The 22,870-nt window shown below is 39.6% G+C and overlaps 2 protein-coding genes across 4 annotated transcripts in view; one reads left to right on the top strand and one right to left on the bottom strand.

Annotated features, from left to right (window-relative positions):
• plxnc1 (plexin C1) overlaps positions 1 to 14,909 on the top strand; it is a 42,369-nt gene extending 27,460 nt beyond the window's left edge. Inside the window, exons 22-31 of the mRNA XM_038302050.1 lie at positions 1,564 to 1,732; positions 6,999 to 7,099; positions 8,641 to 8,716; positions 9,584 to 9,618; positions 9,725 to 9,820; positions 9,938 to 10,101; positions 10,181 to 10,328; positions 10,413 to 10,553; positions 11,918 to 11,992; positions 14,234 to 14,909. Coding sequence (XP_038157978.1) covers positions 1,564 to 1,732; positions 6,999 to 7,099; positions 8,641 to 8,716; positions 9,584 to 9,618; positions 9,725 to 9,820; positions 9,938 to 10,101; positions 10,181 to 10,328; positions 10,413 to 10,553; positions 11,918 to 11,992; positions 14,234 to 14,338 — 1,110 coding nt within the window. The 3' untranslated portion in view covers positions 14,339 to 14,909. The remainder of the gene's footprint in view (positions 1 to 1,563; positions 1,733 to 6,998; positions 7,100 to 8,640; positions 8,717 to 9,583; positions 9,619 to 9,724; positions 9,821 to 9,937; positions 10,102 to 10,180; positions 10,329 to 10,412; positions 10,554 to 11,917; positions 11,993 to 14,233) is intronic.
• On the bottom strand, positions 14,541 to 22,098 carry cep83 (centrosomal protein 83). 3 transcript variants are annotated; one of them, XM_038302048.1, is made up of 16 exons: positions 21,972 to 22,097; positions 20,888 to 21,089; positions 20,641 to 20,791; positions 20,448 to 20,540; positions 18,585 to 18,716; positions 18,260 to 18,511; positions 17,153 to 17,284; positions 16,958 to 17,072; positions 16,705 to 16,849; positions 16,470 to 16,619; positions 16,280 to 16,355; positions 16,050 to 16,207; positions 15,848 to 15,965; positions 15,669 to 15,772; positions 15,421 to 15,592; positions 14,541 to 15,177 (listed from the first exon to the last, which is right to left on the bottom strand). In XM_038302048.1, exons 2-16 carry the CDS (start codon positions 21,082 to 21,084, stop codon positions 15,082 to 15,084), a joined length of 2,091 nt encoding a protein of 696 aa, XP_038157976.1. In that variant the 5' UTR covers positions 21,085 to 21,089; positions 21,972 to 22,097; the 3' UTR covers positions 14,541 to 15,081. The 3 variants fall into 3 exon arrangements, with proteins under 3 accessions (XP_038157976.1, XP_038157977.1, XP_038157975.1); XM_038302049.1 differs by having other exon boundaries at positions 16,050 to 16,204; XM_038302047.1 differs by having other exon boundaries at positions 15,848 to 16,207; positions 21,972 to 22,098.
• Between the last annotated feature and the right edge of the window lie 772 nt (positions 22,099 to 22,870).

The raw sequence follows: 22,870 nt of genomic DNA, 5'->3' as shown, positions 1-22,870 counted from the left end.
TCATCTCAAAGCACTTTACAGAGACGATTCAACCAGATCATAAAGTCAGATTGGTTCAAAACCAGCTGATTGCATCGACTTATTGACTCGACAGAAAGACCTCATAGCGAGCATCCATGTTGCGACAGTGGAGAAAAAAAAAACTCCCTTTTAACAGGAAGAAAACTTTAGCAGAACCAGGCTCAGTTTGAGCGACCATCTACTGGGGTTCAAAGGGATAGAAGCAAACACACAAAAAGAAGCAGAAATACAAAAGGTAACTGTTAACTAACTCCACTAACGCCCCGTCCAGGATAGACACGTCCAACCAGAAAAGCTCTGAGCCAGTTTCCATGTCAAAGGATGAAGGAGAGAAAATCCACATAGTCACAGCAACAGAAACAGGACAACACTGAAAAACAGGCCAGGCTCCTACATCTATAAATGAAGGTGTCAAAGGCAGCAGCCCAACTGATTTCTCTCCAGGATGGAGTCACAGCTGAACAAGAACAGACCGGATGAAGCTACTAGGATGAGAGAAAGCAGAGAGCATAAAGTTAGAGGTTAAAGTAACAAATAATGCAGAAATGCAGAGTAGAGATAGAATGATAATGAGTGGTCCCTATGCCCTCCAGCAGCCTAAGCTTATAGCAGCATAACAACAGTTATAGCTCTGGATAACCTGAGTTTGTGGACTTTCTGATAGTAAAGAATTACAATAATTCAGCCTTGAAGTACCTTTCATGTTTTACATCATCAAAAAAATATATATTTCTATCTGATTGCATAACTTACTACACAATTTAAGAAACGAGTTTGTCTCAGCTTAATGGCAGAAATTAATGACCTGATGTTCTTTCTCAGGTCTACTTAATAGCTTTCATATCGCAACTTTGAGTGCCTGCAAAAGTGACCACTGACCAACACACTACCACTACAGTGTTTTACTCTCAGTCATTTCATGTTTTTTCAAACCCTTCGTCAGTTTCAAACTAAATGCAACAGGAACCACAACTTTCAGATGGTTTTACATATTCCGTCATCAAGACATGTTCTGGTAAATATAAGATGGCACTTTCTGTTCTTTTTTTGGAAGGTTTTTCGGTCTTTAATTTTTCCAACAAAGACATTTTTGCCCATTCTCTCTATCTTATTAATAACCAACGAGGCCTGACATAGTTTGGACCTTTTTCCCTCCTTTATGATTTTCCTGTAAGAGTAATTTTGGTAGACCAGCAATTTTAAGTGTTCAGCAATGTTCGATAGCTTCGTTGGATGACAACTCTCCCTTTGGCTTATTAGAGTTTTTGGAGTATCACAGCTTAAAATTATAGAGCTCATAGAGTGCACTCATTTTGTAGTTTATGTTGTGTCTGTTTTTGCTCTGATCTCTTAAAAACACTTTACTGTTTTGTTTTGGATCGGTACGTTTTTGCCTGTTTTGGCAAAGTAGTGCTAAACCTCCATCAAAAGCAATTTTACTTCATGAAATTTACAAATTGTGTGCAATAAACACCTTTTCTCATGAGGCAGACAATAATGAAAATAAATTGAGATCTGAGCTGATTGTTTCTCCTCCTTCAGAAGCTGAAGGTGCTGTTTGCAGTGGGCAGTGATGGAGAAGTAAGCGAGCCTCTGGAGGTGGACGCTCTCAGCTGTGACACCGTGGAGCAGCTCAAGGAGAAAATCCTCAACACCTTCAAATCCAAGTTCGGCTTCCCCTACAACACGCCTGTCAGAGATGTTTGCATCGGTGAGTTCGACCCATATGTCCCCAGTTCTTACCTTCCTTAGTTAAAAACAATTTATTTATATAGCAACCTTTATACACAGAGGGAAAAAAGTCATTTGTCTTTAAATACACTGACAAGTGATCAACTAAGTGCTTGACATGGTTTCTATCTGATTAGCAACCGTAAACTTTATTTAGAAAATTTTCAAAAGGTTGTAATATGCTGCTGTGTTGCCAGACTTTATTTGGTCTTTAAAGTTCCGATCAGAGTCCACATTCAAACCTGCTGGGTTTTTTCCTTTCCTTGTGGTGTTTAGCACCATTTACTAACTGTTTATTTTGGAACCAACAATTAATGACTTGTTGAAACTTGACTTAACCACAGAGTATTTTGGACACATTATTTCACCTCTCTGTGTTATATATTGTACGTCATGGGTCGGCAACCCTTGGCTCCAGAGCCACATGTGGCTCTTTAGCGCCCCCCTTACGGCTCCCTGGAGCTTTTTCAAAAATGTATGAAACTGAAAAAAAATTGATTTTTTGTTTTGTTTTAATATGATATGCAGCAGGTCAAATAAACATTTATTATGTTTTCCAAAACTGTAGAAATTAGACTAATAAATACAAACAGACATTTCTGTCAATAAAGATTTGTGTCATAGCCTGCAACACACGTTTCAGCGCGGCACGGTGCCAGGCAGGTGGCTGTTGTATACAAACCTGAGAAAGTGTCTCAGACCATGGATCCCAAGGGGAAAAAAAGGAAAATAGCTGATGAGAATAAAGGATTCAAAGAAGGATGGACCAAATAATTTGCTTTCATTACCAATGCGGAAGGATGGTCTGCATGTTTGCTTTGTAATGAGAAGTTGTCAAAAAATAAAAAGAGTAATTTGGAAAGTCCAAGGAAGGCATGCTAAATTTGCAGCTGACCACCAAGTTCGGAGTGACAGAAAAAATGTGACTGCAGAACTTCTTGATAAATTAAAGGAGAGCAAATATAGCTTTAAGAATTGTATTGCGTCTCCAAACTCCACTACTGCTGCTAGTTTTGTTGCAAGCATGGAAAATCATTCACAGATCGAACAGGTAGCACTCTGACGCAGGGATGGGAACTTTCTTCCATTTTTTCCCCAAATTCTTAAATTAAAATCTGATTTCTTTATCATGTCTCTATAAATTCATCAATGCATTAATACATACAAACCATGCAGTGAGAGCATTTACTGCTCCTCCTTTACCTCATGCTACTAAGGAATTTAAAATATAAGGACCAAATATCGTACAGCAGAGTAGTTACAAGATGTCACATTTGCTCCAGGATAAAAATGTAATCATTAATTCTTATTATATATTTAAGCCCACATAGTCCTTTTTTATAATGGGCTAATACACTTAGAGCCTGTGTTGCCATATTGGGCTTATATAAGACATTTTTGTGGATCCAGACAGGTTTTTTATTTTTTATTTTTTGGTCCAATATGGCTCTTTGAGCAGTTTGTGTTGCCGACCCCTGCTGTAGCTGGTAGTTTGAGGGTTTCGTTTCAACCGTTTCTGTAGGAAATGGAGGTTTCAATGGATTTTTAAAAGGTTTTGATGAGAACTTGGAAGTCCGCCAGTTTTTCCTACTGTCATCTTTTTTGGGGTTTTGTCTTTATTGCGTGACCCGTTGCTACAAATCAGTAGAAAATAGTTTGTCACGATACTGAAGTAATGCTGTTTTTTTCCTTGATATTGCATCCAGTAAAACGATTGGTTGCATTAGTTTACAGCAGGCATGCCAACCTCATTCCTCGAGGGCGCCTGTCCTGCAGGTTTTAGAGCTTTCCTTGCCTTAGCACAGCGGATTTCCATTAACAGCATTTAAAAAGAGTGTCCAAACTATATAGTGCTCTATATAGTGATTAGGGCGGACATTCAGACACAGCCATTGTAAACCTGTTTGGTTTTATTAAACCACAGTGTGGTTTTTATTTATAGTCAACCCACAAAAAAATATTTGTCTTTCTTTCTGGTTGCACAATTTTCTTTAATAAAAAAAAGCTTCCTCTGCTTCAGGAAATAATTTGCCTTCTCATTAAAACACACAATCCGGTATTGCTATATGTAGTGAGGACCGTGTGTTTACTCCCATTGATTTTCACATATTTTTAACCCTTGCTGTGCCCTGACCCTGACAGGAACCCTAAACCTAACCATTAACAGTGCAAACCTCACCCTAACACTAAACTAAATCAAGTTCACACCTCAGCCCCAAACCGTACCTCTTGCAACAGAGCTAGTCAGGACCAGGAAAATTTCCTCACTTTACATCAATCGGAACTCACTTAGCTGGTAAAATAAGGAAAATATGCTTTTTACTCACATGTTAAAACTGGGAGATGCAACCAAAAACAAATACCTTGTATTTCCTGCAGTGAACTTAATGCATCTGCAACTTAAGAAATGCAAACACTTGGTTACATGATCTTTAGATTGGAGGTATTCAACAATGTCATGACCCCCGCAGAGGGAGGTACTGCATGGGTGGTTAATCTAAAATGTATGTTGTTTTATAGTAAAAAATGTTAAATCTACATGAAACTACTGCCCTACGCCCACTATGGAGGACCTGAAGAGACTGTAAAAGAAATAAGAACATTTCAAATTAATAATCCAAATCATACATACATGTTTTTTTTATTGCACAAATTAAATGTAATTATTACAGAGGAATTGTAAGTATTTATTAATCCATTATTGAAAACAATACTCAATTATTTAAAAATGTATTTCAAAATCCATTTTCATATTAAAAAAAACAAATTCATAAATCTCATTATAAAAAGGTTTTTATATTAAATATTTGAAAAGTTCATGCTCATAGCACTTTCTATTTTCCATTTGGCTTTTGGAAGAACATTGTTAATAAGCTATTACTAAACCAGTTATTAGCCATCATAAATCTATTTATAAGCTGCTAAACCTTTTTATAAACTGTAGCTAAACTGTTAAAAGGGTGAAACTAAATAATTAATTAATTGCAACAAAACTATGAGCTGTAAGTATATTGTTCCTTAGAAAGGAAGTAGAAAGAAACAATGACACGAAATTTGATTAACTACTAGAGAACGCCCAGGGAACTAATGAAGAATTAATTGGTAGTTAATCAGTACTTAATGGGGGACACCCAGCCCAGGATTATTATGGCACCGCTGCTTTGTTACCTGTGAAGCACTAATTATTAATCAGTAACTAATGTGTATTCACTGAGGAAACGAGCATAACCAATCAGGAACTAATGAGTAATTACCAGAGATGGCAAAAATACTCACTTTCCGTACTTGAGTAAAAGTACAGATACTTGTGTTAAAAAATACTCTGGTAAAAGTGGAAGTACTGATTAAACTTCTTTACTCAAGTAAAAGTAACAAAGTACAGGCTTGTAAATTTACTTAAAGTATAAAAGTAAAAGTAGAAACCACTTTTTTCATGCCGTTGTCTACATTTTAAATGGATGTCTGCCAATAGGACTAGATCTCCGTTGTGTTCATTTTCAATCATCTCGTCATCCATGCTACTATGCTAACGCCACCGCCACCAAGCTGCAATGATTTGCCGCGAATGAATACCGCCGAATCTGTCGATTCATCTTGTAGTGGTGCGTCAAATGCAACGTAGATTCCCATCCAATTAGATTGAATTTGGTATTGATGATGTGAAAAATAATAACGGTAATTCCATTGAAATTATTCAAAACTAAAGTAAAGAGCCAATTTTTTAAAATGTAAGGAGTAGAAAGTACAGATATTTGTGTAAAAATGTAAGGAGTAGAAGTAAAAAGTCGCCATAAAAATAAGTAGTAAAGTAAAGTAAAAATATCAGAAAAATCTACTTGAGTACAGTAACGAAGTATTTGTACTTCGTTACTTCCCATCTCTGGTAATTACAATAAAAACACGGAGAACTAAAAGTTCACGAGTGGCTTATTAGGGGACTACTGGTTTATTACCACAACAACAGCAGAAAGTAAAGAAATGTTGATTCGGAATAAACTCTAAACCTGAGAAGGCAAAGCTAAAAGGTACAATGGAGGATTTTCACTGATTTTTGAAAAGACTCGCCCTCTCCACTAAAATAAAATGTACATGCACAACCCTGTACCTGTTGCCGAGAGGGAACGCCTATTAAACACATGCGAGAGCCCATTTCTCCTCATGCATGCTCTGTTTAGAAGCTGCTGTTTCACCTAACATCCAAGAAGACTCTCAGTTCCAACTAGTGGTGTGGAGCCCTTAGCTTAATATACTGCAGGTGTAACAGAGAATAATAAAAGGGAAAAGGACCCTTAGTTAGAAAACTTTGAATCAATTTGATGATCCGGTGAACTGTAAAGTGCCTTGACAACAACATGTGTTGTGAATTGGCGTTAAATAAATAAACTGAATTAAATTGTAAAACACAAGGTATCTGGAGGAGGTGATAAGAAAAACCTGTTTCTTGTCAATAACATAGTTCATTGGATCTCTCTTTTGTAAACCTGTTAATGAAAGACGTTATCACTTTTGCTTTTTAGTTCTGCTGTCATCCTAATTATCTCTATCACTTACTGAGCACCAAATCATTGCCTAGCTAGTATTCTATGGACTTTTTGGAGTAAAGCATCATACCAAGTAGTTAATAAAGAAACAAACATTAGCTAATTAGCACCTGACCATTAACTAATGTTTTATCTACTCTTAAGTAAAATGAAACTACCCAATGGGTTCTGATTAGTTCCTTGTTTCTTTAGTAATGAAGCAGCATTGCCATAATAAGGATGGGCTGGGTTGTTCTCCACTGGTTACCTTCCCATTAGTTCCTGATTAGTTTACTAGATGTTATCTAGTCGTTACGGAAATGTTTTGGACTTTATTGTCAAGTGTTACCAAATAAAATGCAAATCCAAAAAGGCTTAAAAATTTCAAGCTCAAAAAGGAAAACAGAAGTGGGAAAAGGAATTGCCTCTTTGAATGTTCAATAAGGAAAGTTATTTATAATCAAAATGTTTTACAGTTTTCAAATCTTCTTTTAGAAACAGGATTTGAAAATACATATTCAAATTGTGGATCATGGATACAATTGCATTTTGTCTTTAACAAAAAGCTGAATTTCCAATGGTTGTATTTCTTTTTCATTGATTTTCCTGGTCCTCCATACCCCATTGCAGGGGGTCTTATATCCGTTTCTTCTTTATTCTGGGTCCCTAAAGATTGTCAAAGACGCCTGCTTTAGATCAAACTAATAAATCTTTCTCTCCTTCCAGAACTGGAGAAAGATGGATCGTTTTTTCCTCTGCAGGAGGTGGATGCAGGCTCCGAGGTGATCGGGGAGTTGACTAAGCTCAACACACTCAGACACTATAAGGTGAGACTTTCAACTGTAACAGAGATTTACATAGTTTAAAACAACTGTATGAGGGGGGGTGCAGAGGCTGCGGTGTTACAAACAAACAGACACGTATGTAGCTTTTTTTACTGCTGTGAAAGCAGGGTGGGGGTGTGGAGCTGAGTCAGGGCTGGTGGACAGAGCAAGTGACTCTTTAACCAACAAAAATGATATGGACAGAAAATGTTGCCTAAACTGCAAGATGAAGAGGAAGAGGGTTTTTTGGGGGGGAGGGGCTAATGGCACCAGCGCCATTACTCAGTTTCACTTCTACTTTATAAGAAACTTGTGATCCGGTTTAGTTGTTGCTGTCAGAGGGAATCAACATGTTTTCCTCTGATGCAACAGCTTGATAAGCAGAGGACATGGAAAACGGTCATCCTTTAGTCATCGCATCTAGAAAGGGTGGAGCTTTTTTCATATAAAGGGAAAAAGATGGGGTGAAAAATGCTGCGTAATGGCTTATATGGTCATTCTGCTCCATCAAGATGTCCTGAACATGAAATGTGTCACAGCTAGTTTGTTTTTCTCTCCTTTTTTTCTTTTTTCATATGTCCCCTTTTTTTACGCACAAATCATCCACATTATCTTTATTAGTTGCAAATTCCTTACAATAAAATTGTGCATTTGCCTCAGTGCAAATTGTTATCACCTTTTTGGGGTACATTTTACAGATCGCCATAAGGCTGCCTCATGTCTGCCTTTAAAAACTAATGCCTCAGTATTTCTTTTTGTATTTATGATACTGCATCATAACCCATTTGAGGTCAGGCCAACCCAGACTGCCTCAGATTTATTTTGAACTTGACCAAAAATTCTCTGGTCTCCCGAGTCCAAGGCTCTACAGTACATTTGTGCCACTAACAGATTAATGCAAAGTAAAAATTTAAAGGTATAGTGGAGGATGTTCTTTTTCTGGGTGGATCATCAAAATAACTTGTCCTCCAATTATTTCAATAATCAATTAATCAAGATTAATCTGCTTAATTTTTTCAGCCCTAGATTTCATATGAAATGAATGCAGTTAAAACTGATTTGACCAAACATGGGAAACTCACTAAGGTTTTAAGATGTGTCCCCAAATGTTTAGTTCATCCTCAAATGTGGAAAAAAATAAAATAAAATAGGTAGAGCAAGATGTTGATTTCACAACAAAAATAACCCAGCAGCCATGAATGTAACAAATATGGAGGACACTTCTTCTGCTTTAGACTCATACAGGACATGTTTTTTATAAGCCACAACAGACGGCAAAATCAGAAAGTGTATGAAACTGAAAATAGGGCTGGTATTAAAGAGCCCAAATTAGAACGTTTTCAGTTTCAACACATCTGTTCAAATAGAAAAACAAATTAGCTTTCAGTTTTTCACCTTTTAGTCAAAAATTGATTATTTGTTTTCAACACTGAACAAAGGATTGGTGCATCTGAAGCTCCTGGATTGATTTAGCTATTTCATTCAACCAGTTCCTTTATGTTCTTGTTGGAAATAATCTGGTTAATCTATTCTGTTTTTTTTAGATTGATGATGGGGCAACAATTAAAGTGCTATCAACTAAAACTCATCCTCCGCTAAGCCCACAGGGGAGTGTGCAAGGTAAGAACCGATATACATAGAACGTCATCTTCTGGTCTGAGATCATAGCTAAACATGGCTTCAAAGGAGGGAAACTTTTTCTCTAAATATAGTCCATTCCTCCTTAATTTAAAGTGAAAGTATCTATCATCCAGCACTGCATAAATGGCTATGACACAAAGAAGGTGCTTCATTGTCATGCTGCATGCTGATCTCATTCTGCAAAAGAGGTGTGAAAAATGTCTTAGGGTGTTGTTTCATATTTGGTCTTCTAAATACAAAAAGTGTCGCTCTTTGAATGTTTTTTTTCTAAGAAATGGGGAACATTTTACCGCACTGTTGTTACCATCAACAATGGCTAAAAAAGACTCCGCAATGAGTTAGAAGCAAAGGACACCACAAAGTTTAAACTTAGGTTAAAATTGTGGTTTGTTCAAATCTGCAGGAGCAGATAATTCTAGTCAGAAATATATTATTACTGCTGCTTGAAATCTACCTAATATGTTTCAATCAATAATTCATTGCTGAGATAACAACTAAATTATTATATTATGCTAAGTAATGTATATTAATCAATCAATGAATTACTGCCATGTTTTTTTTTTCAATCTTTAGTTTTGTGTCTCCATAAAAAAAAACACAGGGCTCCACCCTGGGCCCCCTGGTAGATTAGGTCTAGAACCGGCACTGTAAATATTCCAATTTCCATTTATTTTTTACACTTTAACGGAAACAAATAAACGTCAGTTTCATTTTAATTAATCAATATCTCGTATAACGTTTTTCTTTGTTTGTTTGTTTTCCGCTGGTTTGTTTTACTGCATGTTTTCTGTCTAATAAAGTAATAGATTGCCTGATCACGTTACTTCCTGTTTACTTTTTTTCTAGATGATGAAAACTTCTGTGGAAAGTACTTCCATTTGGTAGGAGGCTGTTTTTTACTCCAACTTCATAGTTTTCACTCTCATGCCGATTTAACAGGATAGTTATTGAGTGCAGCTAATGGGTTGGTTGGTGTTGTTGGTGCAGATTGATCCTGATGTGGTGGAGGAGCAAGGGAGGAACCCAGAGAGGAAGAAGCTCAAACTGAAAGAGGTGTACCTGACCAAGCTGCTCTCCACCAAGGTAGGAGGAACTGGTTCCAGTGCAGCTCTCTGCTGGGACAAACAGAAGTAGGAAAAAAAAGATTTTTTTTTTTAAGGTTGCCTAATGACGTTCAGTTGTTCTGTCTCCTGCTCTAAGGTGGCCGTTCATTCATATGTGGAGAACCTCTTCAGGTCCATCTGGGGGATGTCCCAGAGCAGAGCCCCACTCGCCATCAAATACTTCTTTGACTTCCTGGATGCTCAGGCAGAGAACATGAAGATCACAGATCCAGACGTGCGACACATCTGGAAGACCAACAGGTAAGGATGGCTTCCTTCACCTCTGATTGGACAATGAGTGCGAGAATGAACCGTTCGGTTTCCTTTCTCTCCAAACCAGCCTGCCGCTGCGCTTCTGGATCAACATCCTGAAGAACCCGCAGTTTGTGTTCGACATGGAGAAGACCCCCCATGTGGATGGCTGCCTGTCCGTCATCGCTCAGGCCTTCATGGACTCCTTCTCCCTGAGTGAGACCCAGCTGGGGAAGGTGAAGAAGCACATTCCATTGCCAAATCGCAGAACTGAGTAAAAACTCCAAGTGAAAAATAACTAAATGACTAAAATGTTTCAGCACGCACCGACCAACAAGCTTCTCTACGCCAAAGATATCCCTAAGTTCAAGCAGGAGGTGAAGGTTTACTACAAACAGATCCGAGAGCAGCCAGAAGTTAGCAACGCTGAGTTCAGAGACTTCCTGCAGGGAGAGTCCAAGGTAAAATCACATAAACTCATCACCAGGGATGGAGGAGCATTTTTACCATATTATCAAACCTCAGTAAATTTCATCAAGACCAAATATTTTAAATAAAACAGGATCAGATGTTTAGTTTTTACCTTGAACTTATTGCTATTTTATGATTAATGCAATCTGGTGTTCAACGTAAAGAAAACCCCAAAATACAGTAGTGGAAAAATTATTCTGTCCCATTATTTCTATAATTAAAAGTAGTAAACACACACACATATAGACTTAGACTTAGACTTCTTTATTTGTCATTTTGTATGCACAGGGTGCATACAGAACGAAATTGCGTTACATACAGCTTATGAACGTTGCATTGATATTTCAAATGGCACGAGTTATAGAAAAATACAAAAAGTGCAGCAGTGGTCACAAAAAGTGCAGCAGTGCATATATATATATATATATATATATATATATATATATATATATGTATATATATATATATATATATAGGTTGTCTTGATACATGAACATTTTGAGACTTTGTTTTTGTATAAATACTTTTTAATAAAAATACATTAGAGGCTAAAAAAGTTTTTTGTTTCTTACAGATTTTTTCATAATTCGTTCAACTTTATCAGTTTTTCATTTTAACGTGCAACATAAACTAAAGAATTTAGTTTGCATATCAATGCATGGTTGGAATCAGTATTTTTTTAGTTTATTGTGATGAATCAGTTAATCTTTTCAATTCATTTTGTGATTTAAATTAGGATTTTTTTTTTAGCTGTTCCAATATTTAAGTCTAATTCTAAAGATTTGGTCTTGCTTTTGATCTTTGAAGAATTGGCCTGGACCATTAATAGATTTCAAACACAGCATCGGTCAAAGGTTCTGTGTAACCAGTCCAGTTTGGACGATATAATCTCAGATATTTCTGCTTTTTTAATGGCTTATTTGATCAGCTGCATTAAAACTGATTTTTGATCCACAGCACTTTGACAGCTGTGATGAGTTCAAGTTCTAGTGTTTTTTTTTAAAGCTATAGTGGAGGATTTTCGCAAATATTTGAAGAGACAAGCCCTCTCCACTTTAAAAAAATATGCGCATACACAACCCTGTACCCGCTCCGCAGAGGGAAAGCCTATTTAATGTACCGTATGTGAGAGCGTGCACGAGCCCTTAAAAGAAGATTTGCAATTTTTCCACTATGTCAGACTGACCATCGGTAAGTAAAAATGGGGATGAGCACATAGGATGGCCTTACGTAAACATATCACCAAAATGATTGACAATTGGGAGGGCCACTTATTCTGATGATCCACTAGGAAAAAAAACATCCTCCACTATACCTTTAAATGATTTACTTTCCTATTTCTTTCTCTCTCTAGAAACATGAAGGGGAGTTCAACGAAGCCGCAGCCCTCAAAAAGCTCTATGAATTTGTACAGCGATACTTCGAGCAGGTTAGTCCTTACATCCACAACATGAGGATGCATTCATCTCATATATATATATATATATATATATATATGTGTAATTAACATTTAATTACCCCAGAGGGAAATTACTTCTCTGCATTTAACCCATCCCCTTGGAGAGCAGTGGGCTGCCATTGTGCGGCCACTGCAGTGTGAGGTTAATAAGGTCCTTGATAAGGGAGCCAGAGTGGGAGATCAAACTCACAAGCCTATGCCCTAACCACTAGGCCACCACTCCCCTCCCAAAATGTTTTGCGCTCGAACCCACGACCCTGAGATTAAGAGTCTCAAGCTCTACCGACTGAGCTAGCCGGGCAACACACAATTCTCTAATGGCAATTTTACCTCACATCAGGCATTACTGATACTTGGCATTAATATTGGAATCCACAGATATAGTTCATCTTTAAGCATAGAGGTATGACTCAGATAAAATTGTCCTGTTGAAACCAATGTTTGTTTCCATGTAGTTGTTAAGGAGGGGGATCAGTCACATGGTTTGTTTGGTCATGTGACAGCAGTTATGATGCAGCTCAGGATGATGTTTGACCAAAACTGTAATACAATCTTAAACAATCTAATGATGAGCTTCTATTTTTTTTTTTATAAACAAAACATGTTTTCTTACACTTTATTAAACTAGATGATATAACAAAACAGGAACCCATTAGGGTTTCCAATGTCAAACGATCAATAATAGACGAGGTATATTTGCCACCTTGTTGGTGAAGCTAAAAAACAATCCACTGGACTTTGCTTCCAAGTTTGAAGACGTTTTGCTTCCCATCCAGGAAGCTCTTTCAGTTCAAAATGTCTAAATGAGCCACCTTGTTTTAAAGAAATGCTAAATGTGATGTAGGTCTGTTAGTGTAATCCAGCATTCTATGCTGGGAGAGACGTTATGGATATAACAGGAGGTTAAATGGCTCTATATTGTTTATCCAGAGTTTATGTTCACAAACAGAACCACATGATGTTCATTCTGCAGGCGGCCTAGTGGTTAGGGGATTGCGCTTGGAATTTGGAGCTCGGGGTCCCTGAGCAAAGACCCTTAATCCCACGCTGCTCCCCGGGTGCCGCACAATGGCAGCCCACTGCTCCCCAAACGGATGGGTTAAATGCAGAGAGTTAATTTCATTGCTCCGTACTTGTGATGATGTAATGACAATAAAACGCTTGGGGGAAAAAAATCCTTATCTTCATTAAAGAGTGAAAATAATCCTTGATTGGACTCTGGCATTACCTCTCTTGCAAATTACCAGAGAGAAAAAACAGCAGTGCCCTCTAGTGGACGGTGATACCACTACAACATTTAAAGGATTTTTTTATGTTATCAATTAACGAGATGGGAAAAAAATATAATAAACCATAATAATCTTTTTGCATTGTATGTTTTTATCCCTGGTCTGCACTGTTTTTGTTTTTTAATCATGTCCAAATGTTAGAGAAACAAACAGCAAAATCGGACATGTCTTTATCTAAATCAATGTATTTCCCTTTGCTTTGAGCAGGTAAGTAAAGTGATTTCCCAATGGAATAAGATAATTTATATATATATTTTTAGGGGCATTATATCTATATGTGGAATTTAATGGTATAATAATCCAATGGCAGATCATCTTATTAACCTGCTCAAAATATACATTTAAGAATATGTTACTTATGTTTAGATTAGTTTTTGCAATGTATATAATATTTTAAACATAGTTTTCTGGTTAATTATAATATTTTAATGGGAATATATATATATCGGCCTTAGGTTTTTTAAATCGGTGCATCCCCTAACTCACATCGCTTCTAGGCCGCAAAATAAACAGCAAATCCAAACAGTCAAACTTTTAGCTGAAGCAGCCTAATGATGACTCTGACCTTCCAGATTCAAAGAAAGAATTTAAGAACATTAAAGACATGTTGCTAGTAGCTGTTTCCTCACAGGAAAAGCTGCGAGATGTAGGCCGCTGCAGAAGTAGGTTGTGAAACTGATAATCAAATGGAAGGACAGAAAGGAAACGAGCTGAACTTCTTCAGCTGCGTGTCAAGCCTTTATGTTTCCTGTTCCTTTCTGCAAAGTAGGACATCTAGAAAGCAGAGTCTGCTGTCGCTTTTATTATCGTTTCCACCAGGTTGAAACTGTGAACAGATCTGATCATGCATTTATTCAATCCACTGTGCAGCAGATTTTAGGGAAGCATCTTCTCCTGTGACACCTGTCTGGATTTTCCACAGATCAACGAGAAGCTGCTCAGCAACGGCGCCCCCACTGAGCTGCTGGAGCAACTGCAGCATGTAAAAGACTTATTTGACGGCCTGAAGAGCTGCTCATGGAACTGAGCTCATCCGTAAGCTGAACTTGAATGAACTCGACAGGAAGGGAGGGGAGCTCTTCCACGTCTGTGACGAGGCAGTCGTCACCTTCAGTAAACATGGAGCTGAAAACGTTTCAGACATCAGAGCGAAGGAACCCCGCTGAGGATTACTTTCATGAAGTAAGCTGGAGATAAAAACTGGAAGGACTGAACATGTAAACATGTAGCACCTTTAAACCTGGAAAACTTTTAATAAACAAGCAAAAAATTCACATCAGCTTCTCAAACGGAGCAAAGGAAATCGACAGCTGAGTTATTATTCAAGTTAAAAAAAATAAGTTTGTACATTTTTATGTGCAAGTTTCTGTTCATAGTGCCTTGATGTCAACATCAACCTCAGCTTCACACCCAGAATGGCTTCAAATGATCTCAAAACATTAATGCTGATTTCTAGTCATTATGCAATGAAAAGGTTTGTTTTTTTCTGTTCCATTTTGCATAAAATTGAAGAAAATCTGTATTTTGTTTCCCTAACAATGTTTGTTTCTGTTCTAAAACCCAGAGAGATAAAAATCTTCTTTAATTTAAACATAAAATCGATCAGATAGGTTCTTTTTTTCAGGGTATCGTGTTTATCGGCTCTAAAGGCTTTCCAGGCCCGTTGAGGAGGGAGATAAATGTAAACAATAAAAGATTTATTCCTGAGGAGCTTTGGAACGAAGGTGACACGGTCGGGGTCAGAGGTCAGGTTTGGGAGCAGAGCCGTGCTCATTGTTGCACCAGTGAGCCCAGTTCCTCCAGCTGCTGCTGCTGAGCGTTCTCCAGACTCTCCAGTCTCCTCCGCAGCACAGAGAACTCCGCCTCCTGCAGAACAAACGCCGTTTGGATGCTTTAGTTTGCTGTCAGAACTAAGATTTTAACATTCTTCCAAGACAATTTTGAAGTTTAAGAAAAGATATTCTACATTTCTATTTCCTACATTTACAAAGTGCATGATGAAATAGAGAAACCTGCCCTGGATTCTTATATTCAATAGCTGTGCATCCAGTTTCCAGAACGTTGGGCTCAGTTTAATCAGACCTCATCCAACTATAATCAGAGCCTCACCAGGTCGACAGAAAGCGGGCCCTCACACCCGAGGACCGGTAGGGAGAGCGAGGAGGTCATGGGGTGGGGCCCCTGGCCGCCCAGGAGGAGGCGGCGGAACTCGTGGTGTCGCCGCTGCAGCTCCTTCAGACGTCTCTTCAGCTGAGCCTGCTCCTCTGAGAAAACCGAGCGCCTGGAAACACCCGGAAAGAAAATTAGGCGACAGAAAAGCCAGAAGAGCTTCAGGTTATCGATGGAGTCAGACTGACTTCTTAGCAGCAGCAGCTTCTAGTTCCAGCTCCTCGATTTTGGCCTCCAGCAGCTGGATCTTATCCTGCAGCTTCTTCTCTCGGTTCTCTGTCTGATGTTTCCTCTAAACGACACAAACCTTGTATTCAGCTCATTGTTGTTTTAGACGATAAAAGCAGATCGACGTCATGAAGCGGACCTTCTTCTGAGCCGCCGCTGCTCTCTGCAGCTTCTCTTTGGCCTGAGAGTATTTCTGCTGAAGCTCCGCCTCCCGCTGCTGCAGCCTGTGCTTCTCCACCAGCTGGTCCTCCACCATCCTGGAGAAGCAACAACAGACAGCAGGTTGGTCAAAACCAGGAGAAAGGAGAACCTCCGAGAAGGGGCGGAGCGAGTAGCTGCACCTCTCCGCCTCGTGCTGACTCCTCTCGGTTTGTGCCCGCGCTGCCCTCAGCTCCTCCCTTGCTCTGTCCACCGTTTCTCTCAGGCTCTGGTTTGCGTCCATCAGCTCGCTTTCAGAACGCCTCAGCGCCGCCAGCTGGACCCCCAGCTCCTGGTTCTGCTGTTATCAGAAACCAAACCTTCAGTAGAGAAACCAAACATGTTTCGGTGGATGTAAAGCCCGTGGTCTCACCTGCTGAAGGTCGGCCATCTCTGCTCGTTGTCTCTCCAGCTCCTCCATCTTCAAACTCTGCTGCTGTAGCTTGTTTCTAACATACAGAAAACAACCATTTGATCCAACTTTTCAAAGAAACACCAACAACAAAAAAACAATTGTTCGGAACGGCGCTCTCTGCAGGTGAACCACGGAGTTGCAGGCTGACCTCAGGTTCTGCAGCTCTCTGCGAGCAGACTCCTCTCCCTGCTGAGCGCTGCGGACCCGTTCCTCCCACTCCTCCTTTAAGGTTTGATCTGAGGCGTCCTGCAGCGCCCTCTGCTGCTCTAACATGGCGAGGCGATTCTCCAGCTCCAACCTAGAAGAAGAATCAAGATGAGGAAAACATTCTCTGTAGTTTTCGGTCATTCTTTCCTTGTCGAAGTGAATGATCAGATTCTGACTTTTCCTCGTTTAAAGTGGCTTGTTTGTGGAACTCCTCCTCTCGGACCGACTGCACCTTCCTCACCAGCTCCCTCTCTTTTTCCACCAAAACCTCCTTGCTTCGGTCCAGTGCTTCCTTCAGAACATCAATGTCAGTCTGAAGCCCTGAAACCAACCAGTAAGACTCAGGATGTGAGGATAAAGGCAGCATGTAGCTGTGATGGAGCCGTCAGGAAGCAGAATGGTAGAAACGTGTGTCGGACTGAGCGGTACCGTCCATCTGGGCCTGCACAGCGTCCCTCTCCCTCTCCAGCTCTCTTTTAGAGCTAGCACACTCCAGTTTGATGCCCGCCAGTTCCAGCTTATGGGAATGTTTCAGGCTTTCCATCTGAAACCAGTGCATCCATTAAAGGTTAGAGGGCAGCGATGGCTGACTGACGCCTCAGACTGGCGGGGGGGGGGTCCTACCTGTGAGTTCAGCGAGATGACATCTCTCTCTGCTTTGAGCAGCCGTCCTGTGAGCTGGCTGTTCTGCTCTTGGCTCTGCTGAAGCTCAGACCCCGTTCTCTCCAGCTGCTGACGCAACGACAGACGCTCCGCCTGCAGCACATTGGATCAGACGGTAAAACTCGGTTTTATAACAGAACGATCAGACGGTAAAACACGGTTTGATCAGAGAACGATCAGGCAGTAAAGCACGGTCTAATCAGAGAACGATCAGACGGTAAAACACGGTCTGATCACACAACGATCAGGCAGTAAAACACAGTTCGATCACAAAACATTCAGGCAGTAAAACACGGTTCGATCAAAACACGGTCTAATTAGAGAACGATCAGACGGTAAAACGGTCTGATCAGAGAACGATCAGACGGTAAAACGGTCTGATCAGAGAACGATCAGACGGTAAAACAGTCTGATCAGAGAACGATCAGACGGTAAAACAGGGTCTGATCAGAGAACGATCAGATAGTAAAACACGGTTCGATCAAAAAAGAATCAGGCAGTAAAACACAGTTCGATCACTAAACATTCAGGCAGTAAAACACGGTCTGATCACAAAACGATCAGGCAGTAAAACACGGTTCAATCAAAAAAAGAATCAGGCAGTAAAACACAGTTCGATCAAAACACGGTCTGATCAGAGAACGATCAGACGGTAAAACACGGTTTGATCAGAGAACGATCAGACGGTAAAACACGGTCTGATCAGAGAACGATCAGACGGTAAAACACGGTCTGATCAGAGAACGATCAGACGGTAAAACACGGTCTGATCAGAGAACGATCAGACGGTAAAACACGGTCTGATCAGAGAACGATCAGACGGTAAAACACGGTTTGATCAGAGAACGATCAGACGGTAAAACACGGTCTGATCAGAGAACGATCAGACGGTAAAACACGGTCTGATCAGAGAACGATCAGACGGTAAAACACGGTCTGATCAGAGAACGATCAGACGGTAAAACACGGTCTGATCAGAGAACGATCAGACGGTAAAACACGGTCTAATCAGAGAACGATCAGGCGGTAAAACACGCTCACTATCAGACACTTTGTGTTCAGGTTCACCTCCAGCGATTTGACGGCCGCCTGCAGCTCAGTCAGCTGTCTGGTCTGGGTGCGCTGGACGCTCTCAGCCTGCTGCCCTGAGTTCTCCCTCTGCGCTCGGAGCTCGGCTACTTCTGCCTCCAGGCCTTTGAGCCTCTGGTTCAGCTGGGCCTTCTCTCTCAGCAGAGCCTCCACCCGCCTCCCGTCACTCAGAGCGTCTGAGCCCTGATAATGAGCCACCAGTTCCTTTCTGTCCCTCTCCAGTCGAGCAACCTGACGACAGAACCCCAGAATGACATCAGCAAATCATCACTAGAACCCTGATACCTCCAACAGAAGCAGCCACCTCCGCCTCGTAGATGATCCTCCTCTCCTCCAGCACACGAGCGTGCTCTTCTCTCTGGTGCTCAAACTGGGACTGGAGGAAGGTGAAATCGTAGCGCAGCTTGTTGTAGTCAGACCGGTACCGCTCCGTCTCCTAGAGAGGAGACACGACCAGACAAAGACCTTTAAAGGACTGGAGGAGGACTCTTGATGATAAAGGAGCAGCTATGGTCAAATGTATCTATGCTTTATGAAAAATAAAAAATAAACTGACAGACATTAAACTGACAGAGGGATATTAGGAGATTTTCTATTATATTTAGATCAAACATTTCTATTTCTGACCTCAGAACACGGAAAAATTAAAAGCTCAGACAGACATGCTGGAGTAACAGCCTTAGAGTTTGTCCTGCAGCAGAAAGTGGAGAGAATGAAGGTAAATCTGGACGAGTCTGGAAAAAAAACGAACCAGTTCAATCCATTCAGCAGCCAGGACTTAGAATTGTTTTGATTTGTGAATAAATGCTTATTTTTGTTCAGATTAAAAGTTGTTTAACATTCTTTAAAGTCGTAGGGAATCGGCTGTTCCAAATGTTTCAGAATTCTCTCGAGTGGTGAATAAAGTGAATGTGATTGGTCGTTTATCAAGGGGGCGGGATTTTTGTGGCGGAAGGTTTGCACGCCAGTTTGATTGTAGCCGGTTTGTTGGAACCATCTTCCTAACCAGTTAGCAACTTAGTGCTGAAGTAGTAGTGAACCAAGTAGCACTAAATTGGTGACTTAGAAACGACACTGTCAAGGAACGCTATGGACAGAGGAAACATGCAAGAGGAGGAGAGTTTAGTGTCGGAAGTCGTGGATGAGTCTCCTCCATCATACCCATATCAGCTCTATAAGATATCAGCATGAATCATGTAATTTTATAACTTATTTTGTAGAAACAGGGAACAACAGATCTTGAGCTGTTTATTATGACTTAAGTAATTTCCCTCTGGGAAAATTAAAGTATGTCTGATCCTGATCCTGATATTGATGACTTTATGCTGCATTTAGACCCACCTGCACATTTTAAAGCTTTCTGCACGTTTCCTGTTGATCATTTGGCTCAACATGCAATAAGAGCATCTAGAGAGGCCGATGCTAGAGGAGGAAAATCTAAACTTATGCAGCTGGATGCTGACAACAACTAATTAGAGAAGCTGATCCCAGATTTGCCAGTGAGACAGACATTGCATGTAAACTGTGATCTTTGTTCTTTATTTAACTATATACAAACAGGAGTTAAACTCTACTGGTTTCACATAAAAAGGCGGGATAAACTGTTTGTTTTTTTTATGTAGAAGGAAAAGACGGAGTGCTCTGATCATGTTCAGCCCACTAAAACATTTTTCCACTGAACTGTGCAGGAACACTTTGTAAACATCGACATTGAGGAAAGTGTTTAAATCTGCCAGCAGTGGAAGGGATGTTTTTCATGCGGGGCGCAAAAAAAGCAAGAAACTTAAAACAGCTCAATAGTAAAAAAAAATATGTCAATATTAAAAAAATAAATAAATAAATAACATTTGGCTTGAAAGTTAAGAATCCTTCAACAAGGGATGAAACTAACTAAAATTACTAAATAAATATCTACTTTTATCTAACAATAAAATAAAGCTTTTCTTTGGGATATTAGGTCTGTGTGGATTCATAATTTATGAATTTACATATTTTGATTTATTCTAAATAAAAATGACCAGTTTTAATCAAATAAGAACTGAAAAATGTCAAACTCAAATGATGTTGCTGACTATTGTTCTTTGTGCGATTTAGATAATTCTATCAATCCAAAACTACAAAATAGGTAAGAAAAGTTGTTTTGATCCCTGGATCTCTGCATTTTTACCTCCTCCAGCTTGTTGAAGCGCTCCCTCACAGGAGCCTCCATCTCCTGCTGCACCTGAGCCCTGAGCAGCTCCAACCGCTGAGGTGTCATCACCTGCAAAGCATCACACATGAAAAGAAATCGTATACCTGTTCCACATTTGCTTTTTGGGATTAGTATAAACTAGTGAGTTCTTTGTGGTTCTGAGTCGGACCTGTAGCCGTAGCTCCTCCAGCTCCCGGGTTTTGTCCAGCAGCTCTCCTCGCAGCTCCGCCAGCAGACGCTGCAGCTTCTCTTGCTCCGACTGTCTTTCGCTCAGTAGGCGTTTAAGTTCGCTCTGCATCCGCGTAAAATCTGTCTGCAGGCTGCACAGGTCAAACCAAACAACACAAGCTAAAGATCTCAGCGGATAAATATTCCTTTGATCTGTAGAGAAATATCCTGATAATCAGACTCCAAACCTGGTGTACTCAGCCATCAGCTTCTGGTAGTTGGTTCGGTGGTTTTCAGACTTGATCCTCTCATTGATCAGCATCTTCTGCAGCTCCATCTCTGCCCCCCCTACCCCCGCAGACAGCCCCAGCACGGCAGCAGACCTCCCCATCCCTGGTTCCAGGTTTGAGACCAGAGGAGCCGTCTGGCCCAGCGTGGAGGTCATCTCACCTGCACAGGTTTAAAACCAAACAATATTCACCAAATCTGTCTAAAAAGAAGGTCCTACACCGTCTTACGGTGATTCATCTGGCTTCAGTTTCACTTCAACAGATGAAGAAGAGCAAAAATGAGTCCATGATTTGTTGTCAGTAACCATGGAGGCTTTGAGTCCCACTTGTTCCAACCTCTTAGCTCCTAATCAGTCTCAAGTGATTAGTAAAGTCGTTTCCTAGGCAACAGTTGCTCTGTTTCTGTCTACAAGAAGCTATAATGATGCTACCAACCTACACCTGGATCTAAACACAGACATTTAAAACTGACTTTATGAAACATTATAGATCACAGGTTCATGAATCATGAAGCACTGTTCTACCTGACAGAGGAATCAAAAGGTCGAAACTAAACAATAAGGTCCGTTTTTGAAAACTGCAGTAAAATAGTTGTTCAAAGCGAGAACATTTCAAATTAAACGATTCTAAAAGCTGACAAAAAAATCAATAATATAACTACAGTGAAGGTCCACTGATTCATTTGAAAATCGCGCCCCAGGCGCTAACTAGCTACTGCACTACATCCATTATCGGACACTCGGCGCCTCAGCTCAATTCTTTAAACAAAGCTATTACACATGAAATAAAAGATAACGATAATGTCAACATAAGCTGAATGTTTCATTAAACCCAGCATTCATAACCGAAATCTATTTCAAAGCGGGAAACCAAACAGTTATTTGTATGCTAGCTTTGCACACTAGCTAACTATGCTAACAGGAATTACGCTAAAAACTGCATTTGGGTTTAGAAAAGTAGAACGAACTCGTCTATCAATGATACCGTAAACGCTATTTCTTCTTAAATATATTTAGATTCCGTCCAGAATAAACCTGCTTACCCTTTGTGCCACCGCTACTGTGTAGTTAGCTCAATTAGCGGGCTAGCTACTCCGTAAACTACAAACTATGGAATCATGGGAAATCTTTTTCTTCTTCGTATTTTCTTTATGGGCGGCTTGCAAACGATTTAAAGGTGCTTACCGCGACCTACTGTACAAGACTGTGAAGCGGTATGTTGCTACGAATATATATTTATTTTTCAATTTAGCATTATTTTAAAATAAACAGTTTTTAATAACCCTAATTTCCTGCCTATCCTCTGGGAATCTTCCTCTTTTTCTTCTTGTGTTTTAATGGCTGTTGGAAACTATACTATTTATTAACCCTGTTTTGATGAGAGCTTCCTGACTATGAATAACATTATGAATATTAAAAAAAATTCCTTATTTTCTTATTTCTTCCTCCAAATGTGAACTCTCTTGATTTTATTTACTACTGTTAAATCTTATTGATTTTACTACTGTACTGTGCTCCATTATATATAATCTGTTCACTGCACCTTAAACTTATTTTACTTGTACTTTAACCAACACTGTTTATTTATAAATTTTATATTGCATTTATGTTGTAAATACATCTAGATGTTATTTAACTTTTTACCTCATTGTATTGTGACTCTCACTATGTGTAAAGCTTTTACTACTCTGCAATTTCCCATATTGGAATAAATAAAGTATATCTATCTAAACAAAACATGTAAAATTGTTTCTTCCATATGACATTCATGACATAAACATGTTCTGTGTTACCAGTTAAAGTTTATTTGCTATTTCAATAACTTTGTTCCAGCATAATACGGTTACTGCTCTCTGTACATTTTCAGCTAAAATACATAAAAGTAGTTTTTCTGTGGTGCATTTAATCAGCCACAAATGAATCCCTAAATTAGCAAAATAGG

This window comes from Cyprinodon tularosa, unplaced genomic scaffold (genome assembly GCF_016077235.1).
Source record: "Cyprinodon tularosa strain WSP-4 unplaced genomic scaffold, ASM1607723v1 ctg480, whole genome shotgun sequence".
NCBI lineage: Eukaryota > Metazoa > Chordata > Actinopteri > Cyprinodontiformes > Cyprinodontidae > Cyprinodon > Cyprinodon tularosa.
The sequence above is the reverse complement of the archived record's forward strand: the minus strand, read 5'-3'. Positions and strand labels throughout refer to the sequence as shown.

Bases quoted from the DNA above. Each gene is read 5' to 3' on its own strand.
- cep83 (XM_038302047.1), bottom strand. From the start codon at position 21,084: ATGACCTCCACGCTGGGCCAGACGGCTCCTCTGGTCTCAAACCTGGAA. The intron at 18,512-18,584 runs GTGGCTGCTTCT...TTCTGTCGTCAG, and splicing joins GGATCATCTACGAGGCGGAG to GTTGCTCGACTGGAGAGGGA. The intron at 15,773-15,847 runs GTCCGCTTCATG...TGTGTCGTTTAG, and splicing joins CAGCGGCGGCTCAGAAGAAG to AGGAAACATCAGACAGAGAA.